The sequence below is a fragment of the Akebia trifoliata genome, chromosome 3 (assembly GCF_017979445.1).
Source record: "Akebia trifoliata isolate Shusen 1 chromosome 3, ASM1797944v1, whole genome shotgun sequence".
NCBI lineage: Eukaryota > Viridiplantae > Streptophyta > Magnoliopsida > Ranunculales > Lardizabalaceae > Akebia > Akebia trifoliata.
Window position 1 is genome coordinate 59,499,131 of NC_141377.1, and position 19,847 is coordinate 59,518,977.

The window sequence follows — 19,847 nt, forward strand, 5'->3', positions numbered from 1 at the left end:
AAGCCTAGATTGCAAGAAAGAGTACTTATGTTTCTAATAATGCTGGTAATAGATCGATTCGGTATCGTATCACTACCACTCCAATACCAATCCAAATTTTTTTACACATGTATCTGATCCAAATGGTTTAATGAATATGTGAATCGAATCCAATCCATTTCATTTCATCCTTAATTTGAAATTGATCCAATCTGAACACGCCTTATTTTCAAATGATCAATGTTCAAAAAAATTTAAAAATATATATAAAATCATATAAAATTTAAAAAAAATCTAATTTCCAACTACAAATAGAGAGAAACCAAAAAGACTATAATGTTTTCTTATATATATTTATATGAAATTATGAATACTCAAAAAAATTATTAACATATGTTCAGATCGAGATTTTTTCAAAACAAATTGGGGTAGATTCGAATCTAAGATTCCAATCTGATTTTCATTTTTTTTCGGATCAAATCAATTCAGACATCAGGTATATTTCAGATCATTGCTAACCCTACTTTCTAAAAATACAATCCGTCACTGAGAAGTTCTTTTTCATAGAACAAGCGTACAAAGTAGGGTATTGTATAGATAGAGACGACTCACCACACCACCTGTCCTCTCAAAACTTTACCTTATCCCCCCAAACCCACACTATATCTAATCCCCCTTTCAAAATGATCGACGCCCTTTAAAACACTTTTCCACACGCTACAACCATACTTAGCTTGGACAACCCTTCTCCACAAACTCCCTCTTTCTTCCCCAAACCTCCAAAGCCACCTTCTCAAAAGAGCTTTGTTTATTAACCTTAAGCCTCTAATCCCCTACCTTTTCGATAAATGTGTATTTGCACATGCCACCTTCTAGTATATAAAAACATCTAAAATCTCGTTTCTAAAACTTTTATATTAAAAAAACTACATGCTACAAGTCATGCAGGATCTTAACAGAATGCATCCTCACTTCATAGCTGAATCCTCTAATAACTAGAGCTCCCTCTGGTTATTGAATTGACATCTCCCCAAGGATTTTCTCATCCTCTTGGTGGAGTCAAAAGATCCGACCTTAGGATAGTTGAATGTGAGCAATAAACATTGCTGGCTGGGCTGTGCTTGTAGTTTGTATGCTCGGTTCCCACTTCATAATATATATAAGAAAGAAAAAAAAAATTGAGTGCTACACTTTTGACTTGTGTTATGGTGGTGCTCAGCAGTTAGTGTGTTGGAAATCACATTTTCTCCGATATAAGTAACTCCAGAGTTTAGAGCCAATCCACAAAAGAAAATAACCTTTTATCTAAACTAGTTTTTATTAATATTAACCTAAGCAAACCCATATTAACCCACAATTGAAGGTGCCAGCTTTCTACATTGAAGTCTGTGAGAGGTAGTACAACAGATCAGCTTCAATATACGCCTATGCAATTAAAGTTTCCATATGCTACGCAAGTTTACAGCCACAGAAAAAGTATGACCCAATGACGGATTAAAAATCTCGAATGCAGCTCATAAGATATATATATCTCATTGCAAGTTTACAAAGAAGTTGCAGAACTAGTAAACTCTGCATGGGATGAGTTACACAGGAAATATTGTTCATGTGTACACTAAATACTAAATGACAAACCCCGGTGAAAAAATATGCAGCAAGGATTGAGGTTTGTATAAATTCTCTTTCTTAAAAGAAGAGGTTACAAACATGAGTAGCACAAACTGCAATGCAAGTATTTACTATCTACGAAAGTGAATATTCACAACAGTTGGTTGCAGAAGTGTGTGCTGGATGGAAAGAGCAAGGGGCAATATAGGGTGGAATAGAAATGAAGAGATCTTCTTTGCCTGACCATCAGCAGCACCAGCTTCTGGACCTATTTGAAAAACCATCATATCATTCAGTCAGTTAAATTTCAAAACCAGCTGGTAAACTCACTCAACCAAAGGATTTAAGTGATCCAAGTCATGAAAGTCTTAAAAAGGGCAGGAAAGTAACCAGAATAACAAAAAGTAAATCATATGAATTCCTTATTACTCCCCACAACTGGCTAATTAGCAATGATTCAGAATGCAAGTCTGCTATTTATTTATTTGTCTTGTAAGGATAAACACCTGGTTTTATCTTGAACTTGAGGGTATTTGGGTTCCTCCTTGAAATGAACTTGATGGGATGCTCCGTGGATTGTCTATGTCGGTCAGTTGCAGAAATCAGCTACAATAGCAGGACAATTCCAATATTATTAACAGGGTCTTCTCATCCAATCTGTTACAACTAAGAGGATGTAATAGAAAAAGAAATTGCTTGAACTATACACCAAGTATACACAAGTTATGACCAATGTTGAATAAGCAAGACAAATTAATCAAACAATAACCATTCAATCCACGATGAATGGTTGAAGTAGACACAACAATAGTCTTCCATCCTAATGCAACAGGAAACCTAAATTGGCTTTGTCTCTCACAAGAATACACGTCCCCCAAGCCAGAAAAAAAAACAAGGATAATAAGGTTTGCAGAAATTAACAGGTTTACTCTCTAAGAGAAACCTAATCCTATCCTTGATACTAGCGCAATTTATCTTCAAGTAAATACTTCAACTTAATCAACTTATCAAAGGTGAAACAAAATTGTGAAATTTAGTAGTGGCAGAAATTCTATTTGAAAATATGATGTAGGACACAGAACTAGCTCTGGTACCAAAATTGATGGTTTACAACTAGTGTTGCTGGAGTATATGTGACAGAAGCGTACCAATCAAATTAAAAGGAAAATTTTATAAGACGGGGTAGTAAGACCAGTTATGCTTCATAGAGTTGAATTTGGATGGTCAAGAAGCATCATATTAAATAAATTGAGTATAACAGAGATGAGGATGTTGAGATAGATGATTGGAAAGAGAAGGAAAGATAAAATTAGAAATAAACACATTTGGAAAAATGTAAGAGTTGCTCCAACAGGCAACAAGCTAGAAGAAGTCAGCAGAGATGGTTTGGACATTTTCAACGAAGGCCGATAACTACCCCAGTAAAAAGAAATGTTTTCTTTTTTATAAGTAAAACAAAACATTTTATTAACAATAAGATGGCAAGATAGCAGCAATAGTATAGCAACAGATGTAGATGTTGAACAAGACACGACAGGACAACCAGTCCCTCCATAAGAAGCTGGAGGAATCACCGAGGAATGATGCCACAAGGGACAAGATCATGAGGAACACAAGGCGGAAGCTGTCCTAAGATGGAATAAGAAGTCCTGGCAGTTGTGGGCTCATGGCCACTACGATTCCAGTCAAGAAGGGGGCAACAAGGCAAGAGACCAAGGTTATGAATCAGTAGGAGAGAGAGCTAATAGACACCCCAAGGTCTGGGAAAGCTGTAGACAGATTGTTTTTTTAGCAGTACAGGAGGCTAGAAGGTCTCCTTCACTCTGGAGGTTCAACAGGTAAAACCTTCGAATAAGTTTGTTCCACCCAAGTTCGTACCATTCAATGGTACTCGGGATCTGGTTGAGCATATCATCAAGTTTTGCCAGCTGCTGGGATAGATAAATTTCTGACATGGTTATTTGTAACAATGTGATATGGTCCATCTAACCTTCAATCCATGTATATCATTATCCTTACCTAAGGATAGAAGAGAAATTAACACAATTAGAATCAATAAACAGATGTACAAAAGAAAAGGGTGGTACTTCATTATTGGAGCATCAGATGGGTGAGGTGATATGAAAAGGTTGCTAGGAAGAAAAAGTTTGCTCAATGAATAGTTAAAAAAAATGTCCTCGTAACGTCTCCTACTAGGTGATTCATCTTGTGTTCGTTGACATTTATTGCATATCTTTTGCAACTTTGTCAAATAGAAGTAACAACTGGATGACAAATTCTTAGACCAAAAACTTGAATGTTCTATTAATAATGCTTTGGTTCATATATAAGGTCGAGTTTCTCATATCCTTGGCGCTGCACAAGTCGTTTCACATTTTTTTTTTTAACAAACCAAATAAAAATAAAAACTAGAAAAACTCAGTTAACCCTTTCTAGTTGATCCACATCTTCAATCCTAAAATAGCTGCTTAATGGCATTTGAACTAATGGTTTACAATCCTCCACAACAAAGTATGTGAAGAATATCACACTAGTTCTTAACCAGATGTCAAAATATTTAGGCTGCATCACCTAGTTTGGAATCTATAGAGGCATAACATTTTTTATGCGACAATGCATCCCCACCCCCTTTGAAAGTGGGACTAATTCCTGCAGATACACCATGCCACCACAAACAGGCATATCAGGTAAAGTTGCAGGTAGGGAGACTCGATCTCATGACCTTGAGGAGTACACTCAAGTCACTGAACCACTTCCCTGCCACTCAGGTGGTCGAGGCATAATAAATTTGAACCCTGCTAACCAGTCAAGACAACAATTTCAACTGATTTTGTAACCAACAAATAATTTCTATGAAATCTTTGAATTAGAGTCAGGTGTTGCCTACATCTGAACAGAGAAAAAAGTAGTTCACTGTATGTAGTAGAAAATCCGCATGATACATTGATTATCCTGTGATATTAACCAAGATTAAATGAAGTTTAAGTTCTAACTTCAAGGATAAGGTAAAAGATTATGCTTCCAAATTCCAATTACAATATGAACAATAAAAAAATAATAATCATATAATAATTTATTTTAAGCATGAAAACAAAAGAATGATTTTACATCAGACCTTTTCATCAAACCGAAAGAGTGACTGGTCAAAATAGGGAGAAGGACTCTGGGATTGGCAATTGAAAGGCAATGAAGCCATCATCTTCTTCACAAACTGCAGAATATAACAGATAGCTATTATGAGATTTCTAAGATGTAGGGCTAAATATATTGCATGGCAAAGTGGATATAGGCACATATGCATGGTAATGTGCTTCACCGTCAATTTCTCCAGTAAACTTGTCATCAAGAAATAGATGTCACAAAAAGAGAAAAGTTGGCATTCACACTTCTCTGATGATGAGATTTTACCTGTGAAAAGCTACTAGCTTTATTTTTAATGCTTCTAAGTTGCTCAAGAGCATGGATGTTATTGGAGTGAGATGATATAAAGTTCATGTACAACGCGTTCTTCGAAGTTGCATGAAAGTGGTCACAGAACTGCTCAAAGAAGTGATAAAGCTCATCTGCTGAATTCTGCAGAAATACCATATACATTTGCGAGATATTTTATGAGAATTAACTTGAATAATATCAAGCAGTAAGAACTATGGAACACAAATAGATACCTGATAAAATGCAATAATTTCAGTTGTCTCCATGTTGTATACCGCAAGGAATGCAGGATGGTGATCAGTATTTCGTGATACCTGAAGTTGCAACAATATACAACAATCATCACTCAAAATAATCATGTAAAGGGTACAAAAATTTTCCCCAAAAGGAAAAGAATAAAAATGTTAATTGTCTGAAGAATCCAAAGACGGAAAACCAATAACCATACCCCTCCATCTACACTACCAAACTTGATTAGCAGGTGATATCGATCTAAGAATTGTACCTGTCCATAGTAGTGTACATAAAAAAAAATTGTAATGTGTCGTCTTCCAAGGAGGTGATAAAATTTAATTGAAGGGTATGAAGAAAGCCATTACAAGTTAAGTTATCCTAAATCACACACATATATGTATGTATATAAATATATATATAATGAAAGAGAGACAGAACAAAAGTCAAAAGCCTACCTTCCACATAATCAAATCAACGTAATCTTGAAAGTGGAAATAGAACTTCTTCTTCAGACATTGAACCCTCTGATGAAACAAGGTTGTACGTAAGTTATGCTCAAGAAACCTTTTGAAAAGTCATAAGATCTTATTGAATTGGGCCATAAAACTGCATAATAAATTCAGTGATATCTCCATGATACACAGATATATGGGCAATGTTCCGCAGCCAACATTAGAGATCAATGTTGGGAGTCAAAATTTGTCCTATATGGGTTAGAAGTTTTAGAATGGGCTGATTTTTTGTGAGGATGATCTCTATGTTGAGGAGATCATCCTCACAAAAAGTAGCCCATCCAAAAGTTTTGACCCATATGGGACAAATTTTTGACCCCTAATGTTGGCTACCGAACGGGACCATATATATATATATATATATATATGAGAAATGTTCGGCACCCTACTATTTGCCCTGCGTTTTGCCCTACGAGTTTTGTCCTACACGGGTTAGAAGTTTTGGAATGGGCTGATTTTTGGTGAGGATGATCTCCTCGCCATAGAGATCATCCTCACCAAAAATCAGCCCATTCCAAAACTTCTAACCCATATAGGACAAAACACATAGGGCAAAATGTTGGGCAAATAGTAGGGTGCCGAACATGACCCCATATATATACAAAATTGAGGATGGCATGATATGCTCAAATCAACCATACAACATCATTCACATCAAGTGGAGGGTGAAAGAAACATTCCATGACTTCAACATATAATGAATCACGTAGAGCGTCTAAGTTCCTAAGCAATCAATGGAATGAAGAAAGACTTAAATGTGAGCTAAAAGCAATTTAATTCCTTATAATTCTTATGGCCCCCACCTATGACAACTCTTTCAAAAGTGAGTAATCCAAATAATTTGAAGTTATTAAAAGCTTCTTATTGATGCTCATATCAACATCTACAAAACCTTGATCAATAAGAAGATAAAATTCTTGTGGCAACTAGAACTTCAAGGACATTCAACAATCCACTCCTAGGAGTGGAAGCAATCCCAACTATGAATATGATATCAAATTCAGTAACATGTAATCTAGCATGTGTGATAGAGGAGAAGATTCTTAGCTTTTCTTTTGCATTCGCTACTAAATGAAGTACAAATAACTCGATTGAGCTAAGTTGACAATGATATCAGTCCATGACACCACTTTCAAGACCTAACACTCTGAAAGTAAATTGCATAATAGATATCAATAACCAACCAGGGTATGATCCCTTTCCTCATTCCATATTCCGCGGAAAATAAAAGATAGCAACCGTTGCTTGATACCACTCAAAAAAGAACTATCTGGGGAATGTTGGTGATTCTGCAGACCATTTTCACCTTGATTTATGGGTAACTCTGGCTGTTTACTTTTGTCCACGATAACCATGTACTGCAAGATAATAGATAAACTGTCAATTGATAGAGCGAATCTCATTTATTGGAACAGTTCTAACTAGAGAAACTGCACAAAGATTGGAAATTCGACTATTAAGCATACATGTACAAGTGTCAACACATGCCATACGTAACAGCCATTTGATAAAGGCATCTGTACTATATACGGGGAATGCTAACGTCCAAGAGCTCATGGGGACGTTAGCATTCTCCTCCACATTGTTTTTCCAATAATATCATTGCCCATTTTGTTTTTCAGTGAAAAAGACAAGGGTATGTTAGTCTTTTACATAATAAATGTGTCTTTTACATTTTAAATGCCTTGTTTGTGGTAAATGCTATGGCAATCAATGCCAACATAATAAATTGAAGGCATAATAAATGTATTCACTTATACCTCATAGGTAAAAGACTAATATACCTTTGTCTTTTTCACTAAAAGATAAAATGGGAAAGGTTATTAATGGAAAAAGAATGTGGTGGAGAATGTTAAGATCCCCATGAGGTATTGGACATTAGCATTCCCATATATATAGTCTAATCAAACAGATTAATGTTTCTCTAATAAACATTTTTTTTTTTTTTTTGTTATGCAAATGGGTGATGGTTAGCATTGAGAAAAACATTTTTGTTGTTATTTATTTTTCCAAAATCTTTCATTTTCACATGTCAAACCTGGGATGGTAATGTATATGTCAATGGGTCAACTTTGCCATTAGTAAGCATTACATTACCTGATTTTCGGGGGGAGGGGGGGAGTAACTATTTATGATTTTTTGTTTTTGCTAAGAAAGCAAATAAATTAAATAAATATAAACAGGAAATACAGATGGATGGGGAATACCCCCAATGAAACACGACAAAGTCTCAAGGAGAAAAAACAAACAATCTAAAAGGATCATCCTATGCTAGAAGTAACAATATATGATGTACATATAACAGATCCAAGACCTTATCAAGAGTGATATCAAAGAAAATCCATGATGGTATGATCCCAATCATCAACAACAAGAAGCTAGGAACCGCAGAGATTGTAACCAAATAAGGAAAAAAAAAACCAATATAATGTTTGGCTTTAGATCAACCAAGGCCCATGACCTTGAATATATTCCTATCACAATCTTTAAATCATTATCACCAGATTCCTTTACTTGCCTGAGCATGGGAATTGCGAAAAAGTTCATCATCTTCTCGGCAAAAAGATCCAATAGCTCGCACATCAACAAGGTTCCCAGAGTCCCGAATTTGGAGAATGTGTATTGTTTGATAACGAAGAGACATGATAGCCAATAAATCATCGTACAAAAAAACACCCATGCTATGGGCCAAATTGACAAAATCATTGCAGAACACCTTCTCATCCATTGTAACTCCATCGTCCAACCTAGTTTTTACAGAACAAATCAAAGATAAAAGCAGTCCATAAGGGCGTCAGGGAGATCCTTAAAGAAAAATAAGAAGAATACAATTGGAAGGCTGTCAACAAGATCATGCAAAACGGATGCAATGCATCCATCACAACAAACCTCACAAGGTGAAACGTTATCTTTTCGATTGAGGGCACTCCCTGGATAGCTCCTCCAATAGCAGGTGCATCATAAATTTGGGCAGTTTGAGTTGCAAACAGTCCGAACTGGTTACTCTCCAAATACAAAAAGAAGTCTTTGCAAATAAACTCATTGCTTGATGCAAGTGAGACACAGTACAGCTGCGTGAAGAAGCTCTCAAACCTCTGTGCTTTGGGAGGCAAATCATGAGAATCACAGTCTTCTTCCTTGCATGAATATGACAGCCAGGTTGGTCTATAGACAATCAGATCCTGATGATTCCTGCTGAAACTTATGAGGTACTGACCATCATCAGTGAACTTGCGGAAAGAATGATCAGGACATTCAACGTTGTATATGGTACAGCTTGGAACCAAATTCTCATAGAATCTCCTAGCGTAATTAACCTGTCAGCATCGAAGTTAATATATTCAGGTTAGATATGAATCCTCCTGCAGCTTGGGTTTTTAGGTGTATGTGTTCTTACTTCTTATACCTATGAGGTGCATCAGGAGGCATTGCAGAAGAAAACTCGAAGATTTCTGACAAACAATGTCCTTAAATCTCTAAAAGGAATGAATCTGTGAATGATCGTTCCAATTTCTAAATTATGATCCATAAAAATGACCAAACCGTGTTGAAGATATGGGAAAGCTATATTTTGAAATTCTCTTTTCTCGGTCAATCTACAATTATATGCAAAGAAAGATATTGAGTAAGTTATTCCCTAGGTACCTTCCCAAAAAAAATATATATGTATATATTCCCTAGGATTATTTTTGTGAAACCCTAGATTTATCCATAATGTTGACAATTTTTCTATTTGCATACTCCTCAATATACGTGTCAAAGTTGATGAGAACGACCCTTCTTCTCCAATGAAACTGGTTGATTTTGGTCTTCTTCTCCGATGAGGCAGATGAATTCCGATCTTCTTCTTAGGTGAGCTAAATAGGACTCCGGTCTTCTTCTCCAGCAACTTGGACTTTGCTTGGACACCAATTGATGCCTGCCTAAGAGACTCCCATGGTGAAGTTAGACAGACCAACAAAGTTAATGAAACTAAGTAGTAGAGAGAAGTTAGTATAGAGTGCTTGAGAGACAGAGAGCTCCGAATTCAGTCCCTTGAGATTTGAGAGGAGATGTCTGCCCCTTTTTATAGATTTGTTGGATAGGCAGTTATTTATCTGAGCCATAAATATCAGATTCGTACCTGCATCCCACTAACACCACTTATGGATTGGTCTGAAACTACTTCTCCGTTAATATCAATAATGGCTTGTAACTTCCATTCATCTCAGATTATTTTTGCACAACTCAAGCATTTTCTTCAAGTGGAATTGGTATGAGGAGCGGTGGTGAAGCCGAACACTTGTTTTTTTTTTGTACACACAAGGGATGGGGGGGGGGGGGGGGGTTGTGAATAACTGGCCCAAGCCCTCTACAAGTGAGTGTAGGTTGCTTGTCTCCCATGGCCTAAGCACTCTACACTCATGGGTGGCTCACCTTTAGTTTTTGCATGGATCTTGAGGTCTTTTAGATGGAGTTTTAATGCGGATCCCGAGTTTAGTTAAGGGGAAATTATTCCCTACAATTGCCCCCATTTAGAGCATAAAATCTCTAGGGATTTGATGTCCTAAGAAGTATAAATATATTAATAGGTAAAAGGTTAGTGGTTAGCAAGCAACGTTGAGTTCAAAGTGTGGGTGGGTGGGTGGGGGTTGCTTCAACCTAGGACGTGGGAATAATACCACACAAGTCCTACCAACTTGGCTAAGAAGTATCCATATTCATATTCTTGGAGCATCTTTGGGGCCACACTTGAGATCTTATTAGAGTAATTTGAGAGCAAGGGAAACCCCTTTTATTATAAGTACTTGGAATAACAACTGGTTCAAGCTGAGCCAATTGTTTGAGGGTCAACCTCCCTAAGCAAGTGGAATAACAGCTGGTTCAGGCTGGGCCAATTGTTTGATATGAGTTTTGGCCACTATAATATATGATTTTTGTGTATCTTGGGAAGATCTATCTAATTAGATTGTCTGTCAAGCTGTTTGATATTGGAATTAGTCTTTTTTTTTTAAGTATAATTTTATTACAAACAAAAACAAGAGATGTTGGAATTGGGTTTGGCCGAGCTCTTTGTAGGTGGTCGACCTCCTTGGTCTGGTAAAGTGTTACCTTGGCATCTTTTTATTTGAGTGCTTGTTCAACTACGATAATATCTCTTTGCTCTTAGGTGGGGAGAATTTGATCGGGAGCTTGGACGATCCCTTTGCTTTTAGGTGAGGGGGCTTGGCTAGGAGCCTAGCCAACCCCTTTTCTATTGAAAGAGGAGGCTCAAACAGATGAGGTCGAACTTAGCTAAATTGCTTTTTGAGGTGACTCTTTGCCTTAGAAAAGGTTGAGGATTCTTCTTTGGCAAGATTACATGGTCCACTCTTCGTCTGAGGTGGGTGCTCCCTAGGCTGAGCTTGTCATTCATTTGGCAAACTAGAGGACGCCCCTTGGTAGGAGTCATTTCAATTTAATAGCATTTTGGCAAGCAAGCAGTGCACCATGTAGGATTACAAGGTTAATGCCTCTAAGGTTTACAATCTAAGCTACGAATAGCGTTTTGGTAGGCAAGGGTACACCATGTAGGTTTTCAAGGTTATTGCCTATAAGGTTTACGATCTAAGCTACCTCTTTTTGAGGTGATCTTACCACATTAGATCCAAGGTGCTACTTGTTATTATATTTCTTTCCTAGCACTTTATCATTTAGATTCCCCCAAGGGAGGGATGAGATACGATAGCTTGGTCTAACATCATGGCCAATAGATTAGATTCATATTGGCCAATATCATTTCAAGGCATTTTCTCTACCCCTTCTTACCCTAAACTAGGTCACATTGCATCCTTGAACCAATAACCATTTTTCGGCTAACCTAGCCTCATTTGTCCCTCGGGAAGAACAAGGGGTAGTACAAAAATATTCACTTCTTGTCCATTGACTGCGCCTTTTGACCTAATTTTAGACCGTGACTCACTCTCCCTAGACGAACCCTGCAAAGGAAGCCTTAGGTTTTGAAGAATTCAAAGTTCCCCATATTAACTTGTTGGGGAGTGCATAAATTTAGTTTCTAGACCAAAGAAGACTTGAGATATCACCTTTTCAAGGAGCTTAGTAAAGGGGATCAAATCTCATATGGACTTCTTATAGGAAATAACAAACGGACTCCATGATTTAGGAAGGAAAGTTTGGGATTCCATTCTAATGAATGTGGAGGTGTATAATCACATTAATGGGAGCTTTTTTTTTTTTTTTTTTTCCTTTTTGAGTATAACAATTTTAATGATAAGAAAGAGGAACAAGAGGAGGTTGAGATGGTCCCCCCAACAGATAATGAAAGAAAAAACAAACAAACAAACCCGAGGGCAAAAACAAGACCAAGAACTAAGAATTACAAATAGCATCCCATCTAAAAACAAAATCTTCGAAGGAGAAGCCCTCGAAATCCTTGCTTAGCTTAGACCAAAGGTAAAGGAAACCCACAATCTCCAACAATACCGCATGGGAAGAACTTTCCTTACTCTGGAAGACCCTATAGTTTCTCTCCTTCCAAAGACCCCAAGCTATGACAAAAGGGAGGATAGCCCAACGATGACTTCTTCTAAGAGAAAAGATATTGAAGGTCCAACCTTCCAAAAGAGAAAAAAATGAGTGAGGCAAAACCCAATCCATCTGGAACCGAGAAAAGGACATCCAAATATTCCGAGAAAAGGACATCCAAATATTCCGAGAAAAAGGGTAATGAATTAAGATATGATTCACCATTCCCCATTACACATGAAGGGGCAAAATTTTGGAGTAATCCATCCCCGGGAAATAAGATTACCTAATGTTAGGATTCTACCTCAAGAAGCAAGCCACGCAAAGAAGAAAACCTTAAATGGAACAAGGGCATGCCAAATAATGGAAGTAGAGAAAGTAACTTCAAAAAAGGGAAGCAAGCACTTGTAAAAAGAGCAAACCGAAAAAGTCTTGCCTTTAATATATCAAATTTTGAGCTGATCAAAAAGTACATTGTCACAGAAAAACAATGCATGATAGGTGTCCATTGTAGATGGTCCAAACTACAAAGTTCTAGAAAGGTAGGAAATACTAACACGTCATACATTGGTCCTAGAAATCGGGATAAATTGTATAAAAGTGGGCTCTCAATCAGTCCCAATACGAAAAGGACTCAATCTAATGAATCACAAAGACAAGCAGACTAAGGAGGGAATTTGTTACAAGATAAAGAATGAAGAAGTCTATTAATAAGGATAAAAGATCGAAGTTAAGCATTGAATTCAAGATAGAGAAATATTATTATTTAGCTATTTAACTTGAGTATCGAAATGGAATTGGAAAGTAACCCAGACTAATAGATCTAGGATACAAAGAAGATGACCCGAAAAACAAGCAGCTAGTGGAAAAAACAGTTCTTCAAGTGTATGGATCCCAAAAATCCACCCAATGTAAGTGTTCCACATTGAATTGGTCCGCATATGCACCACCTAACTCGCCATGCATGAGTTGGAAAGCATAGTTAGAAGATGGGATAAAGAATATGAGGGTTTGGATGACTAGAGATGAATCCTAATCCACATGGTGATGCATAAATGGTGTTGAAACAGGTCTACACCCTGTATATCATACACGAATAGGTTGTTAGGGTGGGGGTTTTTCATATATTTTTTTCCCTCCTTGCTCATCAAGCCTATCTCACGCACACATTCTTTGGTTCATCATCCAACCTTTGGCACCCCTCTTTCTCTGCTACTTGATAGTGCAATGATTTTTTGTATGTTGATAATGCTAAGATGGCAGTGGTATCTCATTTTTCAGACAATCTCCGCGTCATTGTATAACATCATTCTTTCTACCCAAATGAATAAGTGATGGGTTTCTTTAACAGAAGCGTAAATTTAGAAGCACTAAAACAACCAAAGGCAGCATGTGTTCTTCAATCATTGCCCACAAACTGTTCGGAATAACTATTGAAAGGGGTAGATCTGATGTGGTCAAGCTGCTGGAGCAAGCTCTCCTAAAGGGGTAGGGCCCAATAATCGATTTCAACTGATGGTCGCCAATGGAGACAAACTTGCCAGCCAGGGGAGGTGCCAAGGGTTAATTGTCACAGTCCAAGGCGTTATTTAAAGGCTGATTTATTCCTCTTGCCATTGGGAGGTTGTGATGTTGTCTTAGGAACCCACTGGTTGCGAACTTTGGGTCCGATCCTTTGGGACTTCACCAAACTATGGATGTGATTCACCGCCAATGGGAAGGAGTACACTCTTAATGGCTTACCAGCACCAAACATGGAAGTAGTTGGATGCGAGCAAATGGAGAAAGCATCCGAAAGCGTGGGAAAGGATTAGTCTTACAGCTATACAGTCTTAGTGGCCAGAATGTATCTTCACCCGGAAATACAACACTCCAAAGCTTACTAAAAGAATATGAGGACATCTTTGCTGAATCAAGAGGGCTACCACCTCCAAGAGCTCAAGATCACCGAATATTGTTGTCCGAAGGAAGTTAGCCAGTCAGTGTTAGACCCTACCATTACCAATATTTTCAAAAAAATGAAATTGAGAAGATTGTCCGAGAAATGCTATAAGCCGGCATCATACGACCAAGTGTGAGTCCCTATTCCTCACCTGTATTGTTGGTTCAAAAACATGATGGTAGTTGGTGCCTCTGCATTGATTACCGAGCACTCAATGAGGAGACAACCAAAGATAAGTTCCCTATCCCTGTTATAGATGAACTACTTGATGAACCTTGTGGGTCTTTATATTATTCTAAGCTGGACCTCCAATCCAGGTATCATCAAATCCACGTACATGAACAGGACATTCCGAAAATGGCCTTTAGGACCCTTGAAGGCCATTATGAGATTCTGGTCATGCCATTTGGCCTCACTACTGCCCCTTCCACTTTTCAAAGCCTCATGAATGAAATATTCAAACCATACTTACAAAAGTTTGTGTTGGTATTTTTTGATGATACACCCGTCTACAGTAAGACTAAGGAAGATTATTTGATCCATTTAAGGATTACTTTGAAAGTGTAGGTTTGGACAAAGGGAAGTTGATTATCTTGGCCTCATTATTTCATACCAAGGAGTAGCCATGGAATCCAGCCAAAATTTCAAGCATATTGGAATGGCCACGTCCGCACACACCCAAGTCCTTGCGTGGATTCCTTAGACTCACCAGGTATTACCATAAAAAAGAACTCTTTTGGATGGTCTGAAGCCGCTGAACAAGCTTTCCAGAATCTTAAGAAAGCTATGACGTGTGCACCGGTTCTTGCTCTTCCAGACTTCACGAAACAATTTATTATAGAATGTGATGCATCCAGAAATGGAGTTGGCAGCGTTTTGATGCAAGAAGGTAGACCTATTGCCTTTCTCAATCAAGCTCTACAAGAACAAAAGTTGAATCTATCTACATATGAGAAGGAGTTGCTTGCTCTCATCGTCGTTGTGCGGAAATGGCGACCATATCTGTTAGGTCGGTGATTTAAGATCCGGACCGATCAAAGGAGTTTGAAGTACCTTTTGGAGCAACGAATCGCCAACAATGCTCAACAGAAATGGCTAACCAAATTACTTGGGTACGAGCATGAAATCAAGTATAAGAAAGGAAGGGAAAATAAAGCTGCAAATACCCTCTCAAGGGTGTTCAATGATGGAGTAGACCAAGTCATTTCAGCACCTATACCTTGTTGGCCCAACGAAGTAAGAGGCAAGTATGCAACAGATCCAAACATACTTGATAAGCTCCAATAGTGGAAGGAAGGGCGGTTGGACTTGTCATGTTATTCAATGGTTGATGGGATTCTTTATCATAAAGGGAAACTCATGTTGAGCACCACATCAACTATGAGAACGTGGTTCTTAAAGGAGCTCCATGAAAGCCCTATTGGTGGACATTCATGTAATCACAAAACACTTAAACATGTAGCCAATAATTTCTATTGGCATGGGATGAGAAGGCATGTAAAGGAATTTGTTCGTGAGTGTGAAACTTGCCCACATAAAACAGAAAATTTAGCTTCTCCAGGTCTCCTCCAACCATTACCAATTCCTGAAAAATGTGGACTGACATCTCTCTCGATTTCATTTAGGGACTGCTGGTCTCACAAGGGAAGAGTGTTACCTTGACTGTGGTTGACATCTCTCCAAGTATGCTCACTTTGTGGCTGTGTCACATCCTTACACAACAGCATCCATAGCCCAACTATTCATAGATCACATCTTCAAATTACAAGGGATGCCAAAATCAATAGTGAGTGCATTCCCTGGTCTTTTTTGGCAGGAATTGTTTTGTTTTCAAGGGACTCAGCTGAAGATGAGCTCTGCTTACCATCCCCAAACCAATCGATGTTTGGAGGGTTATTTATGTTGCTTTGCAAGTGGCAGACCAAAAGAATAGGCCAAGTGGCTGCCATGGGCAGAATGGTGGTGCAACACCACCGTCCATTCGTCTACCAAACTCACGCCATATGCAACAGTTTATGGAGTGCTACCACCCCAGCTAACTGCATATGTACCGGGTACTACCAAGGTTCAGGCGATAGAAGCTGAATTAAGAAGTTGGGATTCAATACTATAACTTTTGAAGGAAAACCTATTAGCAGCTCAAGAAAGAATGAAGTGCTTGGCAGATTGACATCGAGCAGAACAAAAGTTTGAGGAGGTGATTGGGTTTATCTCAGATTGCAGCCTTATCGACAGACAACTGTGGCCTTTAGAAAATCAATGAAGCTGTCCCCAAGGTATTTTGGACCTTATAAGATCGTTTAACGAATTGGCAAGGTAGCCTACAAGCTAGAGATGCCACCCAGCTCAAAGATACATCTGGTGTTTCACGTTTCCTTTCTTAAAAGAAAGCTAGGCCAACATATTCATGTTCAAGAAGATTTTCCACCACTCACAGAAGATGGAGTGATTCAGCCATTGCCACAAGCAATTCTTGAGAGGCGAATGGTGAAGTGTGGGAACAGGTCTGTCACTGAAATCTTGATCCAATGGCAAGGGGTTTTACTGGAGGATGCAACATGGGAGTGTTACTATTCCCTATTGGAGAGGTTTCCCAACGTCAACCTTGAGGATAAGGTTACTGCAACGGGGGAGGATTGATGCGGTCAAAAGCTGCTGGTGCAAGCTCTCTTGCACGTCAGTAGTGGGATAATCAGTTAGGAGTCCATGTACTCTGGCGTTAGTGGGTTGTAGTTGAGTCTTTAGAAGTTATTGGGAGTCTGTTATGTGCAGTTAAGAGTCTAGTGGAAGTAGCGGTTGGTTGGCTGTAGTTGTATTTATTTCAGATTAACGAAATACAGAGACATCTGTTTTGCTCAACAAATTCCTTGTTATAGGATTGGAGGAACGGATTCCCCTCGAAGAGAATCCAACATCTACAGATAATCTTCCTTCTCTTCCAACATTCCACCCAAGAACAAATACCCGCTTCAGTTCAGACCAATTGGTCTCTCCGATTTTAAGCAATTAACAGAGGTTCCTATCAGGATCATTCATTCATGATGTACAAATCGATTGTAAAAACAATAGTGAGAGAGTACATACGCTGGTACCGGGAGCGGTCGTGCGAACCTGACGCTCGAAAATCCTGGCGACGATATTGTTGCTATTGAACATCAGTAAAAAAGAATTTCCCCACAACAGAAGCAGAAGCAGCAGCAGCATCAAAAGAAGAAGAAACTTTTGGCTCTTCCTGTTGTTGCCTGGGTGATGATGAAGAAAGAAATGGTATAATTATTGGGGCTAAAATGCGCATGCCTCTTCAACATCACTTCACTTGCTACCATCAAAAAAATCAAAAATCAAAATTTGGGTGTACATCTAATTTTCCTTTTTGATTCTAGAAAGATAGATAGATTGAAGAATGGCGTGTCAGTTCCTTCGTATAATATGATAAGACGCGACGAAGCACAAAAGAAGACTCGGAGTCTTTGTGTCGTGTACTTAAGGCAAACGAGCAGGTTTCTCGCTGAACCTGAAGAGATTGGGAGTTATTTCGTTATTTTTGGTTGGCTGTTATCTATCCTTTTTTTTTTCTTTTTTTAACTCCCTTCCCTCTCCTCCCCTTCAGTTCTTCACTGCTTCTAAAAGAGCTTTCGATTTCTTTCTTGTCAGAGACACCCACCAACCCTTTTATCCTTCCATTCGTTTTTCATCATTTGGATAAAGAATGCTATTTTGGGCAAATACCCCAACTTGACCTAGGTCTTCTATTATTAAGAACGAATAAAAACACGATTGGTGGTTTTCTAACGCCCCCCCTCACACACGCACCCCGCCTACGTGGCATATGTTAGAATCATAAATTCTTTACTCGGTATACACAACTACACATATATTATGAAGATGTACAGATGTGTATCCCAAGGGAAAAAAATCTATGGTTCTAACCCATGTCACGTCAAAAGGGCATTAGAAAATCACAACTCACTAAAAACTTGAAGGGAAATTTTATATAATAGCCTTAATATCAAGCTTCTCTCTAAATATCTCTAATTTTCTAGGAGTACTTTAGTTAATAAGGGTTTATTCGTTACATATTCTAATTTTTGCTTCAAACTTTTGTGTTTGGAATAAACAAAAGCCTAAAGTTTGGGAAGCTATGTATCTGAAAATCTTGTTTATTACAGACCTTGTAAAAGTACTGTGTTTGACAACTTTTAGTTGTTGGATTCTGAAAAAAGAAATTTATTAGAATGCACTTGCATGTAAAAAATAGTGAAATGACATAATAATTTTAATAATTGTCCATACTAATATATAAAAATATATAACATAAACATGTCATCAACATGTTTTAGTCTATTACATGTTTTAAATCGACATTGAAGTAAAAATACTACTATTAACACGATAATTAAAATTAAAATAAATATTATAAGTAAAATATTGCATCATATTAATGCATATCTAATATTCTTCTCATTCTCTAGGGCCCACGTAAAGTTTTTGACCAACGGATTATCATACTCATTGTCTTGTACTTCATCTACCCATAAAAATGAATCTTCGTGTCATTGAAAATAAATAATTCATCAATATTAATGAACTTAATTGCTACTTTAAAATAAGTAATATAACTTAACTTGCATTCAATCATATCCGACATTATTTCTAGTGATGGGCGTCTAAAAGATATCATTCCATTATTTTCCTTCGTACGAACGATAAATTATTTCATAACAAGACCATATGGGCAACGAGAATATGCATGATATGCTATCAACATTACAAGCACGTCACGATTTATCTAATAAAATTTCTCAAAAATATAATGCGACGTATAAAATATATCATCAAAAATATACATCAATATATATGACGATATCATATCAATAACAACAAATAAAAGACCATTTAATTTTTTAAGGTCATTTTCGATCTCATCACGTACAACATCTTTTTCTTCTATCATTTCTCCAACATCTTTGAACTCAGCATCAGCAATTGCATATTTTTTTATGTAGTTGTAAAGTGTCATGCAAGCCATAACAATGTCTTGTTGTGGAGAAAAATTGTAACGAAACATTTATTTCAACATTGCTCATTTTGCTTTTAAAACTCTAAAATTTCGTTTAATAACAGTCTAGAGTGATGAATGTATATAGTTGTACAATTTTTTCTTTATTCTCAATCACGATTCTCTCCGAAAATCTTGAATGTGATATATCATACTCCGGTAATGTACAAGGAACCCATCTATCAAAGGATATCTGGAGTCAATCAAATAGTACTTACTTAGAAAAAAAAAATGACAATCAATTAAGTTATAATCTTTTATTCAAAAAATTATCATTAATATTTAAATTCTAAACTATAGGAGGACGTGAAAATCGTAGCTCTAGCCTACAAATTATATCGAGTAACAAATGAAAGTCATTAGTTATTCCTTCTCAATCAATTACAACATGTGTAAATAATATATTAAGTGATCAAGTGGTCATAATATTTTGTATTATGTCTTGATGTCGTCAAAAACGATTTTATTCCTCAAACTGGATATGTGTACTGATATGCGTCCCATCGATCACGCAAACACAATCCTTAATAAATTTTTATATTTTAAACATTAATTACTATTTATAAAATTATATATG

General features: G+C 37.3%; 1 protein-coding gene across 3 annotated transcripts; it reads right to left on the reverse strand.

Moving 5' to 3' along the window:
- Positions 1-1,471: 1,471 nt before the first annotated feature.
- DET1 (light-mediated development protein 1 / deetiolated1 (DET1)) lies at positions 1,472-17,895 on the reverse strand. Of its 3 annotated transcripts, XM_086437492.1 has the most exons (11): positions 17,296-17,893; positions 8,655-9,082; positions 8,284-8,512; positions 6,950-7,123; positions 5,709-5,777; positions 5,468-5,524; positions 5,253-5,333; positions 4,996-5,160; positions 4,703-4,798; positions 2,094-2,193; positions 1,472-1,855 (listed from the first exon to the last, which is right to left on the reverse strand). In XM_086437492.1, the coding sequence occupies exons 1-11, from the start codon at positions 17,413-17,415 to the stop codon at positions 1,719-1,721; spliced, it is 1,656 nt and encodes a 551-aa protein (XP_086293618.1). In that variant the 5' UTR covers positions 17,416-17,893; the 3' UTR covers positions 1,472-1,718. The 3 variants fall into 3 exon arrangements, with proteins under 3 accessions (XP_086293618.1, XP_086293619.1, XP_086293620.1); XM_086437493.1 differs by lacking the exon at positions 5,468-5,524 and having other exon boundaries at positions 17,296-17,895; XM_086437494.1 differs by lacking the exons at positions 5,468-5,524; positions 5,709-5,777 and having other exon boundaries at positions 17,296-17,894.
- Positions 17,896-19,847: the final 1,952 nt, after the last annotated feature.

What these genes read in the sequence shown, in the direction of transcription:
- DET1 (XM_086437492.1), bottom strand. Translation starts at nt 17,415, where the DNA reads ATGCTGCTGCTGCTTCTGCTTCTGTTGTGGGGAAATTCTTTTTTACTG. An exon ending in AAATTATTGCATTTTATCAG is followed by an intron (nt 5,161 to 5,252) that starts GTATCTATTTGT and finishes GTATTTCTGCAG; the next exon opens with AATTCAGCAGATGAGCTTTA. An exon ending in CAAGTTCAAGATAAAACCAG is followed by an intron (nt 1,856 to 2,093) that starts GTGTTTATCCTT and finishes TTTTTCAAATAG; the next exon opens with GTCCAGAAGCTGGTGCTGCT.